Source organism: Glycine soja, chromosome 5, assembly GCF_004193775.1.
Source record: "Glycine soja cultivar W05 chromosome 5, ASM419377v2, whole genome shotgun sequence".
NCBI classification, from domain to species: domain Eukaryota; kingdom Viridiplantae; phylum Streptophyta; class Magnoliopsida; order Fabales; family Fabaceae; genus Glycine; species Glycine soja.
The window spans coordinates 2,616,699-2,633,137 of record NC_041006.1 but is presented as its reverse complement, the minus strand read 5'-3'; the positions used below and the strand labels follow the sequence as shown (position 1 = coordinate 2,633,137).

At 27.6% G+C, this 16,439-nt stretch overlaps 1 protein-coding gene and 1 long non-coding RNA gene across 2 annotated transcripts; one reads left to right on the top strand and one right to left on the bottom strand.

The window, feature by feature from the left end:
* Positions 1-6,538: 6,538 nt before the first annotated feature.
* LOC114411892 (protein NRT1/ PTR FAMILY 2.11-like) lies at positions 6,539-9,478 on the bottom strand. Its single transcript, XM_028375626.1, has 4 exons — positions 9,254-9,478; positions 8,946-9,163; positions 8,127-8,686; positions 6,539-7,658 (listed from the first exon to the last, which is right to left on the bottom strand). The coding sequence occupies exons 1-4, from the start codon at positions 9,357-9,359 to the stop codon at positions 6,749-6,751; spliced, it is 1,794 nt and encodes a 597-aa protein (XP_028231427.1). The 5' UTR covers positions 9,360-9,478; the 3' UTR covers positions 6,539-6,748.
* Positions 8,011-8,801, top strand: LOC114411893. The gene is made up of 2 exons (XR_003666547.1): positions 8,011-8,211; positions 8,301-8,801. It is a non-coding gene; the product is annotated as an uncharacterized LOC114411893 (long non-coding RNA).
* Positions 9,479-16,439: the final 6,961 nt, after the last annotated feature.

The window sequence follows — 16,439 nt, the reverse complement described above, 5'->3', positions numbered from 1 at the left end:
GCGTGAAGTTATCCACTTATCCGTAATTTGCGTTTGGTTTGTTTATAAGCATAGATGTTACGGAGATAAATACCTTATTAAGAAGAGTGAATGTGGATATTCCGTGTTGAGGAGAGTATTCTAACAATAAAGTGAGTTGTTGTAACATTTGATGAAAATAGAGGTGTCAATGTGAGTTGCGGCTCTTTAACTAATTGGGCCTAATTCGGCTCACTAGACTAGTGGATTGGGTTAGTAAAAAATGTGCTCATGTTTTTGTGGGTTAAAATGAGTTTCTTCACTTAACTGTGGATCAAGTGAGTACAAAGTTTGCTAACTTTTTATTATTATTTTAATTACTTAATTAAAACTTTTTTTTAAATGAGGTTATTAAAATCGTACTTAGTTTCTAAATGATTTATAATATTTAGATTTGTTGGTAGTAATATTTTATTCTTTTTTTTTCTTCATTATATATGTATGTGTGTGTATTATTTGGTTTATAAAAAAAGTGACTTGAACTGGGTGAACCTACTTTTTCTTCAACTAGGGTAAGTCAACTCAGTCGAGTTGAGTAACTTTGACAGCTTGAGATGAAAATGAAGAGTGAATGCATCGCTGTATTTGGCCTCATATTAGCACAAAAAGTGTCCTTCCCTCACTCACGGTTTCTCCAATTAGAATACTTTGCACCAGGAAACTGGGATAAGAGATCATATATTTGTGGTCCTAATAATAACTAACATTTGAATTATTTTTTTTGTTCCCAATCGATGATAGAAAGAAAAGAATGTGCTTTGGAGCAAAGAGCATCCATATCCTAGAAGCCAAAGGGTTTATGGCAGATAACATGCTAGTGCAATGATGGTATATTACAAGTATGCATTTGTCGTTACAAGCTCTTTTGAGATTCTTCACTTTTTGTGGCCATGCCACTTCCTGAAATATGATTAGCAGGGAGGTTATAGTGACTACTATATGTTATAAAGATACCATCCCAAGAACTTTTCCAACTGAAACTTTTAGGACCAATCAACCATCTTCGTGACTCTGAGGGACACGGCCTATTGATTTTGCACCTTTCTTTTATAATTGTAATTCCTTGTTTTTTTTTTTCCCCATTAAGTGTACCCTTCAATTCATTTAAATATTTTTTTATTAAATGATAATTTTGGTTCTTTAATTTTTATTCATAATTTTGATTATTTTTTTTCTGTGATTTTAGTTTTCGCATTTTACAAAATTTATAATTTTAGTTAAACTCTCAATGTTGGTATACATTTTTTGTTTTTTATATTTAATTAATTAAATTATTTTTTAATAATACCTTAAATGAATATCTTAACGTAAGATTAAATTGAATTAGAATAAAAGACATAAAATATATATAAGGATTGAATCAAAATTATACATTTCTTAAAATATGAGACTATAATAAAAAAATAAAAAAAATCAAAATCACCAATAAAAATTAAAAAAAATCAAAATTATAATTTAATCAATATTTTTTTATGTTGAAGTTAGCGATGTTTTCAATGAGAATAAATAAGAATAATAAATAATGTGTTATCTTAATCATTGTATTATATATATATATATATATATATATATATATATATATATATATATATATATATATATATATAAGATCCATAGAGCTTACCTTTAAGATTAGTGAGAATGCTAATTTATAATTACATTTACATGCTAATGAGGCCTTGATGGTGATTACTCTTAATCAAATTTTCTTCCTTAATCTTCAATATGGAGTCAACTTCTACCTCATGCGTCTCCAAGTAATATTTGGCCATGGCTGAAATTAGAGTCTATAACCAAACTAAATATTTACTAAACATTATACATGAACATATGTTATCCTAACTTTTTGTTTAACTGGCACGTGCATTTCAAATTTTAAGAGGAGGTATCATAAAATTAACACGTGGCATCTGAACTTATTATTAGATTCATAAATTTTATGTATAACGATAATGATTTGTGAAATTATTTATAATAATTACTATCAAATTTAGTCCCTAGATAATGATTCTGTTAGTCTTGTTTCTCTTAGCTAGTTAATTCAACAAAGCAAAACTATGTTGATAATACTTTGGAAAATTAATGAACTAAATTGTTTTTTTTATTTAAAAAAGCTAAACTTTTATTGAAAAGAATATAAGGTTGAGCACAAATTGATGACACAATTTTTTCAAGGACTAAATAAATAATTAATGCATTTGTATCTTTAGATAATAAAAATAATAGTGTATTCTTAAGAAATTTATTTAAAATTGAAAACTATGATGTACATAACAAAATTGAAACGAAAAAAAAATTGGATACCGATCTATAGATGGTTTTGTCTCGACACACAGAAAATGTCTATATGATTCCTCCAGCCCTGGAACAGCCTTGCGTGTGCTATCTTTACTTTTTGAAATAAGACGCACTATTTTGCAAAAGTTAAATTATGGCGTGCTTGGTTTGATAAACATTTCACATTTTTATTTAATACTTTTATATGAAATTATAAAAATATATCATTAGTTTCATACGACCATTTTTTGTTTTGAAAGATTTATATGAAAAATAGACATATTTTTTAAAGATTTTATTAATTTTAAATATTTTTTAAATTAAATAAATAAAACAATATTTTTTGTCAAACTGAACAAATTTTAAGCTTTTCATTTTGAACTAATTAGCAATATGAGAAGAGAAAAATCTTAACATGCTTGATAAACTTCTTGTCATAAATCATATCCTCTCATTAATTTAGTACTGTATTATAATTAAGTACTTATGAAATTTTTCAGTAAACTACTTTTTAAGTTGTACTCTGTAATTACAATTAAACAACTATTAGTAGTATTTATTTAATTTTTTTATAGCAGTGTTATATTTTACTATTAGTTAATTTTGTTTTATAAAACTCAATAAATTAAAAGTATGAATATTTAATTGATCGCGTAAAATTTTTAACAGATGATAAAACAAAATTAGTACGTAAAAAGAATCGTATCGATTTATGTGATGTTGGCATATCTTGTACAACAGGTACATCTTATTTTATATCGTATGCATTAAAATTTTCATTGGGATCCAAGTGATGTGGAGCAGAGGACTCAGAGCCTTGGAAGCTTTCAGGTATAAGTAGTGAAGGTTCGGTGGGAATTATACTTGATGCAACCACAAGATGTTTATAGTTTTTCTTTTATATAGTTGTATAAAGATAAGTGTATTTTTTTCATTAGCAAAAATTAAAATAAGGTCCTAAAATAACTCATGTATGCACATTACTTGAACCAGGTCTTCTTAATAAAGATAAGCGTATATTCATTATATTTTGGAGATGAAAGAAATAAAAAAATGTTAAAATAATGTGATAAAAATAATATCATATTTACATTGTTTTGCTATTTTTTAGATATATATATATATATATATATATATATATATATATGTATGTATGTATTTTATAAGAGATAATCCTACTTGAAAATAAGATATAATCATCTCAGATAGTAAAATTTTCTCTTTGAGTATCAACAAAATTATACACTCAAAACTACTTAATAATTGATGTAAGTTGAAGAAAAGAAAATAAAGCAGAAATAAACATGAACAATAATGTCCTTTTCTTTGTTTAGTTAAACAGAAAGTGAAGAAAAAAGAGAAAAAAATTAACTTCTATAAATAAAACTTGCAAACTTTTTTCTTTTAACTTTTCTTTTTTTGTGGTTGTCTTTCTTCTGAATTAACCAAACATAAAGTACAGGTTAAATAAATATTTTTTTCATTATAACATTGGTAATTTAATGTATAATATTTAATAATTTTGATGATAATTAATTTTTTTGGAAGAACCGGACTTGGATCTTCTGCAACAAACTTCTCTTTAACCCCTCCAAATCCTTTGTAACTTTCTCTATCTTTTCTTTTTCTCTCTATAATCTTACTTCATTTTTTTCTCTCTCTCCATTTTCTATTGTTTTTCCTGGCTGCAGAGGCAGAACTGCATTATACAATCTAAATTCATCAACAACACTTTGATATTAAATAGATACTTGATGTTGTTAATCAGTGTTTTTAGAATATTAATTAAGAAACTAATAACAATATTTAATATGTAAGTCATAAAAGAACATAAGAAAAATATGAAAAATGTATTTTTTAACCTTTTAATAAAAATATTTTTATTTTAAATTTTTTAACCAATGTCTTAATACACTAATTAACATTTACTTACTTTTAAAGGAAGACTAGACATTTTTTGTGTCGAGGATATATTTAATTGGTAAAGGTTAGGTGGATAATTAGTTTGACCAACATTGTAAAGAATGATACACAAACTGTTATATGGTGCGTTTCTCTGATTTGATGTCTTAACAGCTGACCATTTTTGTCGTATTTTTGGAACAGTGCTGCTGCCATGGTGTCTGCGTCAATGCTTTATGAAATGCAATAGAAACCAATCACGACAAGATAATGTTTGAGAAATAAGGGCATTGTAGAATTTCTTTAAAATAATGAGAAAATGATTAATTTTATAAATAAAAACATAATCTGAATAATGAGAAAATTCTTCTTTTTTATAAATCAACCACAGCACTACAGCTTTGTTTTGATGCTGACAGAAAAAAAAAACATATTTTGTTGTTATTTGAACGAGAGATACAAAATAATAATTTATATTAATTAAAAATAATAATATGAAAATATAATTATATCAAATGGTTTCTATACTCTTTTGATAAAATAGTAACTAATGTTTAAATGGATAAATTTGTTATTTTATAATTTCTTTTTCTTTCTCATTTTCTCTTGAGTAGATAAAAAATTTAACCCAGCAAATTTTTTTACGTTCTATTTATTTTTCCATTTTTAATTATATTGTAATTTTTTTCCTTTCTCTAATCATATATACATTTTTTTTTCTCTATCCATATTTTTTCTAATTATTTTCATTCCAACCAATGCAAAGAAAATTCATATTTACAAGGAAATATATTCATGTTAATTCGAGAAGATTACAAGTAATTGACAAATTATTGTCTTAAATATAAATAATTTATAGAAATCTTCAATTGTTAAGTAAAGTTACGTACCTTTCGATAAAGAAAAAAGTAACGCTACGTTCAATATTGTTAACATAAATAATTTTCTATCTAGTATACCCAATCACCAGAGGATCTTTTTGGCTTCTCATTCTACACACTCTTTTTATAAGGAAAACTCAATCATTAAAAATGAAAAGTTATTCTAAAAATATTGTTTTCAATTTATTTTTTTATCATAATTTAATGGAGGTAGATTTTTAGTAGAGCTAAGAGTAATTGTTAAGATATTCTGGTTCAATATCGAATAGAGATAGATTTTTTATTTATTAATTTCTTAACTAATATTCTTGCAATACTAATTAGGAGACCCTTTGTTTTATTTTTTTAAAAAAAAATGTAAGAAAATATATTCGTTAACAAAAATCTAAAACGTAATTTAAATAAACTTTGTTTTTTTAACGGGAATAAGAAATTTTAATATGGAACCAAAGTTTATTTAAATAGTTACTACGAAATATACTAGCGCCTCCTACTAATTATAAGATATTTTTTAGAAATTTATTTGTTTTTTTATAAGATATTTTTTTAATTTTTAGATGTATTGATTATTTTTTCCCCACATATCTTTATTTAATTTTTTTCCCAAACATTAATAAGAAATAATTTAGTGGATAAAGAGATAAGAAAAAGATAATTTTGGGATGATAGTATAAATAATTAAATTTTTTAATATAATTAATTAAATTAGCTATTTTTTAAGAAATGTAAATTAATTGAAAAAAGGCTATAATTAGGAACGGAAGGAAGGAGTAAAAGAGAAAATTAAGGTTCAAAATGCATATTTAAGTGAAGTCAACGAGTCAATTTATGTTTCTTTTTCTTCTAGAAAACTTTTGACCTTTACGCGTAACTTTGACTATATTTTCATCTCTCATCGTTGAAGACACTGAGAAGGAAACTGTATTGCCCCTTTTCTTCCGCAAACGGAACTTTAGTTTAGTGCATCCTTCATTTCTGGTCGTTGGTATTGGCACAACCAAGTCACTTTGCTATTGTAGCTAGTCGGATTGTTTTTTTAAGTTGCATTATCTATATAATATATTTTTTATAATACATTTTGTGATATTTTTTTTTATATTTCTACTATTTTATTTATTCTATCTTATATTATTTTAAATTTATTGTACAAAAATAATTCAACGGTTGGTATAAAGTCATTCCTACTTCTCTTTTTTTTTGCAAGCTATCATCAAGGCTCTACTTTATCTGTATTATTATCAGGTTGAAGCATACCTACTTTACTCTGTTTCAAAAGAATACTAACTACTAAACTTGCATTCATCTACTCTCCCTTGACTTAAATAATATATGTATGATAGGATACAAATATTGTGGAAAGAAATAGAAATAAGAAAGATAAGATGAAAATGTCAAATTGCTACTGAGAGGAGAAATAACAGGGACTCGTTAGAATATATTTTATCTAACTTAGCATGAAATGGGAGGGAAATTATTTTTCTTTTTAAAACTTAAATCTCGTCAAAGAAACATGCATAGTAATTTGTAACCCTTGCTCCGTTCTTTCTAATTAAGAATATTACATCAAAAGTTTGCTAATCCATGTTACAATACTTTAGTCTAAAAAGGATCACTACTTTTTATATTCTACCTATTACTATTATTAATTCCATACATAACCTTAGCTTATTTTAAACACCAATAGTGGATGTTTCAGATTGTTTGGGTACTTGGTTGAGTTCAAGGTTACTACTGCTGGCAGTTTCCTTATACTTGTACCATTTTGAACACAATAGAAAGTACCCCAAATTCATGATTTCTAGAGCAGCAATCATGTAATAAAAGAAATCCAATCTCCCCTTGTTAAGATCTTCTGGTAACCAGTTCCCAGTTGCAGATTTCTCACTAGTATTGTGAACAATTGAAATCAGAAGAGTGCTCAAATAACTTGACCCTGCCATGCCACAGTAGAATAGTGACCCTGCAATGCTTCTCATGTTCTCAGGGAATTGCTTGTAGTAAAATTCAACTTGTCCAACAGCAGTGAAAGATTCAGATAGACCGGCAAGTGCTAATTGAGGAATTAACCATAGACCTGACATTGATGAAATAGCACCTTTTCTTGGTTGCACTCCTATAGGGTTGGTCAGAGCCAAACTTCTTCTATGCTCTTCAACTACACCAGCTACTAGCATGCACAATGCAGAGAGAAAAATGCCAATTCCCATCCTCTGAAGGAGTGTGATGCCACCCTCTTTTCCGGTGATTCGATGGAGAAAAGGGACCACTATTCTGTCATAGATTGGCAGCCACAAGGTCATGCTCAACATCAAGAAGACATTAAAGGATGCACCAGGGATCTTGAAGTTGCTGCTTCTTCTGAGACGCCTATCGGATTGAAGGGCTTGAAACACTAGGAGAGTGTGCATTTGGACAATGACTAAGTGGTACACAATGGCTGCAAACCATATAGGTAATACTCTCACCACACATTTTGCCTCCTCCACTTGCTGTATGCTGCAAAGATTCCATGGATCTGCTGCAGATCCATCTGGTTTTATTTTATCTTTTGGGGTCACAATGGCTGCTTTGTCCAATAACCTATTCATGTAATATTCATTTCAGTTAGATACAGGACTTGTTTGATATAAAAAAATGAGTACTATGTGTGAACATTTTATTAGGCTTAATTATACAACTTGAGGACATGATTAAACTTTTTAATAATTGAGAAGTCTAATTAAAATGTTGTTAAATAATTAGAGGATTTGATTGAATTTTTTTAATAATTAAAGGATCCAGTTGAATTTTTAATTATAATTAAGAGATCAATTATATAAATAAACACATATTATCGCTTCAAAGTTCAAACACCTTGTTAACATTTATTATTCTATCTCTCTCTTCCAATTATATTATACTTGCACTTCTCTCTCTTTAAATGTCAACTAGAGTGGAGATGTTCATCAATCTTTATTCTAAAAATATGTATTTTATTTTCATTTCTTAATTTCGTAAATAGTTACAGAACCGCTGCAAAGTAAAAAGTTAAAAGCTTGATGTAGTTACCTGAACTGAAACGTGTAAGGAAGCTTGGAGTTAACACTCATGGGCGGCACATAGTTGAAGAGGGAAAGCATTGGATGCTCTGCAGGTAATTTTAGACTCCTTTTTTTTACTGCAACCACCAAAACTTGCACAATACCAGTAATGGGACTACCACTTGGTTTAACTTTGACATAGATTTTGGACCCCATGAAATACACCAAACAAGATATGAGCATCAAAGCAGCAGGAATTCCCAACCCTATTGCCCAGCTCACATTTGACTGTACATAAACAATCAGTGTCAAAGACACCATCTGGGCAAAAGTGAAGGTAAAAAAGTACCAATTGAAGAAACTGTTGATTCCTTTTTTTCCTGAATCTGTATTGGGATTGAACTGATCAGCTCCAAATGCCAAGTTACATGGTCTGACTCCTGCAGCACCAATCAGCAGCAAACCAAATCCAGACACTAGAAAAGCCATTTGCCCTGCAGTTGGTCCTATGCATGTTTTCATCTCCTTTCCACAGTGAGGTGGATGCAGATTTTTAAATACTGCTGTAAGTTGTATCAGTAGCAATCCCTGTTTGTATGCAGGGAAAATAATTACAACTTTACAAGGCTCAAATTTTTGTATCACTTGGCTTAAGGCTGAAGCTGAATGATGTCTATTAAATTATAATTATATTTTTCATCAAGCTAAATTGACCCATGTCCACAAGTAATTGATGTAGATATGTAAGGTTCTTGCTTTTTTCTTTTTGTTACTTAGTCTTAGACATTTGGTGACATTTGGTCATGAAATTTTTGTGAGGAATGGTGTGATGGCATTGAATTAGTACCAGAAATGAAGTGAATGTGCAGAATCCTATTGTCTTGTAGCGACCAAAGTAGGTGTCAGATAAGAAGGCACCTATGAAGGTAGCAAAGTTGGTGCTGCCGTTGAAGATGTTGATTATATTTGTGGCTGTGATGTTCTTCAGGTTGAATACAGTAGTGAGATAGACTAAAAGATTGGCCAAGGTGCCAATGGCTCCCAATTTCTCAAAAGTTTCATTTCCTACCAATTAGAAAGACAAGTCATTTAAAAGATAAACTAAAAAGTAAACACACACACACACGTATGATGTACAAGGTTCTCATTCCTTACCTATGATAAAAGGCATGGCCTTCCATCCTCTGTAGTTAATCTTAGGATCATTCTCTGTCACATGTTTCTCGTTGTTCTCCATACTTTCTTTCTCCATTGTCATCATAGTTGGTGATGGCCTTCAGAATTTTGTATGTGTGACCTCTATTGCTCCCTCAATGAAGGGAAGAAGAAACGTGATTATGGTGTTGGGTAGGTGAAAGTTGAACTACAAAGGGAAGGAAAGTTAGTGAAGTTAATATATAAATCAGTGACTGAGGTTTAACTCTTTCTCCTTTTTCTTTTGAAAAGTGAGATTTCAGTTTCACTTTAAAATTAGTCAGTGGTGTCCACATTTAATAATTAATTATGAAATATACAAGAAAATTAATAAGGAAAATTTGTGAAATATTTATTTTTGATTTGGCAGAGGTTCAATAGAGTTAATTTATTTAATTAAGTCCAAGAGTATAATTTAATCTGACTTTTTATTTAATTATATAAATGAGTCAAATTCATAGGTATGTCTTTTTTTTTCGTTACATCTCCTTACATCATATTATACGTAAGTACATATTAATGCTCATGTAAAAGTTAATAAATTTATTTAATACATGATTCTATGAGAATATATTTTTTTATATGTATCAGCCATTTTAATTAAATTTAGTTGATAAAAATTTTAAAACTATATTTGATACATATGAAATAATTATTATATAAATAAATTAAATAACATAGTTTTAAATTTAATATTTTTAATAAGTTAAGTCTAACTTTAAATACGAATTATTTATATAAACGAGAAGTCTATATTATCTATACAAAATTTTTGAGTACTTTATTTAATTGAGTTCATTTTGACATGAAGTATAACCAATAGAATGCCATACTTATTCTGGATAAAAGAAACATTTAAAACAAGAGTTCAGTATGTCTTTTTTTTTTTTTTTTTCTGAATGAGAGTTTAATATGCCTGAACGCTTCTTTTCACTCCCACATGGATAAAAGTATATGTAAATGGGAATATTTCTACTTCCTACGAGATAAAATAAAAAGTAAAATATTTTGAGAAGAAAAATGTTCTTATATGATCACTATAATCAAATAGTTAACATTATTAGAAAATAGAATAATTAGCATTCTTGAGTAACCCACCAAGCCATTAATGTAGCTAGAGTAGTGATAAAATCTTGTTAATAAAATAACTCTTATATCTCCTCAAAAAATAATTAACTCTTATAGAGAGTTTATCTAGAGTTATTATATGACATTTCATTCTTTTATAATTCGTTTTAATTTATTTTTTCTATCTCTTTGGGTTTTTCTATCATATCATATACAATCTTACAATATTTATTACTTCTCTTTATAAAGTAGTGGACGTTTATCATTTTTCATTCAGCTATTTTTTTTTTTGGTAAATTTCATTCAGCTATTCTACATCTATTGTAAAAGTACTCAAACAATAGATTTATTTATTAATAATTTTCTATCAATTGGATATATATAAATTCTTTTACATTATTAATTAATAAAAAATCATTTTATTTTATGTAATTTTTAAAGGAATTGTTATTAAAGTTAACAAATCTACTATAAATTATATTTTGTAATTAAATGATAGTATACAATATTTTGATACACCGATAATTATTTTAATGATGGTGTGGCTTGTAAACAAGTATAAATAATTTATTGACGATTTTTAACTAAAAAATTATTTATTTCTCTCTATCTCTCTAATCTAACACTAGAGAATAATCACACATGGCCAACAAAAACCCTAAACACATGAAACAACAAATCCTACCAAATTGCATAATCGAAGAACAAAATATGTGCATTAATCAAATACAAACCCTATGAAATGAAGTCAAATCAAATAATAATTCCAGCTAAAATGCAAAAAAAAAAAAAAGATAGAAAATCATAAGTGTTGGATTTTTTTTTTGTTCCCTTCCTATGTGGAGTAAAGATCTAAATGAGAAGGTTCATTTTGTCTCACTTGTTTAAGTGGAGAAGGGTTAGATTAGGATGTAAGAGAGAGACTCATTTGTGAGAGAAAACAGTTACAAAACATTGAGAGAGAAAGAAGAGAAAAAGTTATTGTGATTTTCGCATACCCACTAAAGAGCGTTTTTCATATTACAATTGCAGATTCATTCACTGTTGGATCAGATTGATTTTTGAACAGTAGGTTTTACACACATGATATTTAAATTGTTTAGTTGGATTGTCCAAACGATATTTGGAGAGGGAGATAAGTGCTTCACATTTCCTACTCTGAATTTGGTGTTTTCCATTTTCTTGTTTCTCTACTGTAAGCATTAGTGTTTGGTTTTTGTTTGACTGTTTGTAGCACGTTTCAGTACACTTGTTGAAAACTCTCTTGTACCTTTATTGATTATAGTGAAGTTATTTCTTTAGTTTTTACTCTTACATTGAGTGGGTTTTTCACGTTAAACAAATTGTGTCTCTTGTGTGTTCCTAATTTCTATTTTGTGCTTTATATTTTATTGGTATTCCTCACATGTTCTTGCAAGTTTGAGGAAATTTATTTCCGCTGCATATTGTTTTGTTGTTGAGTTTATTATTGTATTAACCTATTTTCCCCCATCATCAAGTAGAGTTACTGTTATAGCCCTGTTGTGTAGGAATCTAACCAAAACCTTATAAATTTAAGAAGGGAGAAGGAGAAAGAAAAATGGAGATGAACTATTGGAAGTATGGATGGTGAAGCAAAATAAGGAATGATATATATGTAAGATCAATGTGATCCATCGTCGCTCATTACTAATATTCTTCTACGACTTCTTAAGTGCGTTGGACACACCATGTGTGACTTAAAAGGATGAAGTCATAGCCCTTGGACTCATTGAATGAAGACCTTGTTAGTGATGACCTTGCAACCCTCTTCTTGGACATTGTTGATGCTTGATTTTCTTTGGTAGCTTTGAGATTGGGTCGTTGGCTTCTTGCTCCTCTTCTTTACTAATGTGGATGCTCCATTTGAAAGCACGAGAACAAAAAATAAGTCAGCGGTTTAAAACTGTTAAAAAACTATTTATATATTTTAAAAGTCACACCTTCACTAAAATAATTATTGGGCATCCAAAAAAATGTCAATATATATATATATATATATATATATATATATATATATATATATTTTATTTAACGTTAAACTATAAATTTCGATAAGGATTAAAAAACAAAGTCTTTCTGTTTCATCTCGAATTATGAATTGAATATTCAATGACTAAAAAAATGGAATAAAAAAATAAAGAATTCAAAGAATGATTTCAAATTGAAGGTAAGATAAGAACAAAGGTTTTACATATTCACAAAAAAAAAACAATGGATGTAGGTAGAGACGGAAAAAAAAATCTCAAAGTAATTCGTAGAATTCAATAACTATTATTATTTTCAATTTAGAATTCTTATTAATTACTTTAAACCGAATAAATATTGATAATTAAAAAATTAAGTCATATGTAACAAACATGATAGGAAAGACAGTTTTGATTCATTTTAAAAACATAGAGGACTATATTAAATTTTTTAAAAGCTGAGAAATCAAATTAAATCTAAAAGAAATATATTTTAGTATTATTTCCTTAAATGCTTAGAAACTCACCACTACCCTCCCTATCATTTGCCCAAGGCTTTCTCTTTCACCTCTTTATTTTGTTTTGTGTCTGAATCAACAATGTTATATGTACATCTTAATATTATAAATACTTTTTTTTTCTTTGATAAAAAATTATTTATTGTTCTTTACACATTAGTATTTATTACACATCTATAATTTTTTTAGTCTTTTTCTTTCTCCAACTATAAAATAAAATGAGGTGAACATATATAATTTTTTTTAACAAATATCCAAAACCGGTAAGCTACTCCACAGCTAAAAGTGGCAAGTTAACCAACCAACAAATGTAGCTACGTCTATATATAGGAAAAACCAATACATATTAGAAGTCTAGTGCACAACACAATGCATGTTTCCTGCAAGGAATATTAATTGAAAGGTGGCCCTTCAAAATTGAAATGCTGTAGAACTTGCTACACCGTTTTCAATAATGCTGGAGCTATCGTCGTTTTCAACCTTCATGATCCATTTCAAGCACTTTTGTTTGTTTTTTTTCTCGATAAAATTTAATAGTTAATTTATTAATTTTTATTAATAAAAAGATTAAATCTGTATTTTTTTTTTTTGCTTTCTGTCTTAACCATCCAACCAACTTTATCTCCGATCCATTCCAGGCACTTGCTATGCTATTTGGTGCTGCATCACCGCATTGCAGACTGCAACACACTGTACACGGGTTAGACTTGGTGTTACGTAAGATTGTGTTTGATTTGTATTTTTTTTTTTTTTGAAAATTATTTTTATTTTTAAAAGATTAGAATTCTGAAAATATATTTGATTTGATTTGTTTTTTATTTTTAAGAGATAAAAACACTAAAACTGTATTTTCAAAAGGAAATATATTTTTAGATGTGTTTAAAATTACATTGTGATTGTGTTTTCATTTTATTCAAAATGAGATTTCTAATTTCAACTGAAAACGAGATTTTATTGTTTCTAGTTTTTGGTTCTTTTGAAAAATTATTTTTATTGAAAATGTTTTCAAAAATCCAACCAAACACATTTTCATCACTATTTTCTATTCTAAGTGAAAATGAAAATAGAAAACTGTAAAATCAAATACTCTAAGTTTTAGTTTTAGGCAAACCCAACATAACATTTTGGAAGAAGGTGAAGATGTTTCATAATTAAACACTGCCAATAGTATTAATTTCTGAACACAAAAGAAAAATATTTTTAGTTATTGATGATTTTTTAAATATAAAATAAAGATATATTACCTACCAGAGATAATTGGTTAAATTCCCTGCCTAAAACTCGTGTTTTTCAAAGAATTTTTTTTTAAAAATGATTTCAGTGAAGAATAACTCCTAAAACATTCTAATTCAAAAGAGTTACTTTAATTTATATATAATAGGAATATTAATTAAAAATATATTGTAAAATCTTATTGAAGAGGTTTGATAGGAGAGAAACTTTTAATTTATTGGAAATTAATATTTTTGGAAAAGAATGTTTTCCGAGAATGTTATTTAAATTTTTTTTCATGAAAGACATAGGAATATTATTTTTTTGAGTTTAATTTTTCTACTATAATAAAAATATTATATTACTCTGATTACATTAGGTAAATCTTAAAAATATCAGGTAACTCTTTAATTCTTAAAAAAATTATGTAAATATTCTCAATAACCAGATAAATTTTATTTAATGTAATTGACATTAACAATGTCAAATTAAATATAATAAACTGTACATTTTAACATAAAAGGAGAACAATATAATTCTCATATCTCATGCGGAGTGTAGTTTTTTGTTTTTATTTTTTATTGACATGCCAACGTTTTCTTTTGAGTTGGGGACTAGAAGTCTCACTATGTAAGACAAGATCACTGGTTAAGATTGGCCTATACGAAATTTGGGTAATTAGCAAAAAAAATTAAATTTCAATATCATTATTAATTTACACGAAAAAAAAAATGCAAGATTGCTTTTATTTTCTTCTCCGTACGGGAAGAATTACAACAAATTATTCTTCAGCAAAGTACTACCATTAATGTAGTTATTGACTTGATTGCGTTTGCGTAAAAGTGCATCGGGTGTTCTTCGTTGTAGTTATTGACTTGATTACGTGCAATTTTCTGGTTTTGCAAACGATCACCCCACGTTTGATTAAAAACCCCATTCAAACCAAAATAATGATGATTTTCACTGCCAAATTACACTCTAAGTATCTGAAAATATTGTTGGGTTTGGATGTTAAATAGTTGAATTTCCTCGTTAGAGCGTAGATGAGGCAAATGTCTGACCTCAAAAATTCTGATTGGCAAACTTATAACACCTACCTGCATAATTATGATTTATAAGGCACAACAACCGTTTTTTATTTTTATTTTGTGACAGTTATTCTTAACCGTCTTTTCCAGCACTCCTTCAATAATTTGATCCACTCATTAAGTCTATAACATGGGGCTGGGGGTTCTAAACGAACAGTTATTACTGCACTACATGAGATTGCATGTAAATATAATCACAACTGCAGAAAATTATGTTTATATGTGTGTCTTTTACTCTTCATTTGCATCTTGAAAATTTTCAAGTCTAGCGTGAATAGTCTCTAATGAAAAAGTTAAATTGAATATAGCCACCAACCATGTGATAGCAAAGTTGAATGGGTACGGATAGGAGTTGAATACACAGTTACAAATGCACAAAAGTCAAGTAAGTCACAGCCACAGGTTTCTAAGAAGTTGGTGATACCATTAAAGGATCGATTTGATAAACTGCAGCAAGTAAAAGTTTGATAATTGATCCACGAGAAAAATAATATAATAGGAATAGAGGAATCCTACTGGTTATTACTAACTTCCATTTTTATCTATAAAATTCAATTACTTAATTCATTAAAATTAAAAAAAGTAAATAATTTAATTTACAATAATAAATTTATCCTAAATTTATATACTCTTTCAAAAATATTATTATCATTAACATTTCTCTCTCTTTTAAGTACATCTTAATAAAACATGTTTCTTATTTTATTAAAAATATTTTTAGTCTAAAAATAATTAATACATAAGATAATATGAATCGAATCTTATATAAATCAACAAATAAATTTAAAAACCTGGGTCTTATAAATAAAAACAGACATAGCAATGTTTATAAAAATGAAAAAAAGACTATTATTATTAGAGTCCTAGGTTAAAGAGTCCTATTACATGTTTCTAATAATTTAACAAATAAATATCAAGTGACTTTTGTGTTTATAATGTACTAATAAATATTTTAGTATTGAGCACATTGATCAACTAACCTGAAGTTGTTCCAATTAACCAAATGTTTCTAATTTGAGTGTGTAGTATTTTTTGTCATACACTACCTGAGCATAAATGTCTCTATTGGAGGGAAAAGAAATTCTTAAATAAAAATCTTGTAAGCTTATTTATGGATATAAATGACCAAATTGGTTTCAAAAAATGTAATGTGGTGAGAAATAGATGAAAAATACAAATTTAGTTTTTAAATGTGCAAAAAATACACCAAATTATTTTTATCATTAAATTTGTAAGATCATTTTGTCATTAAATTGTAATTATGTTTAAAAACCAA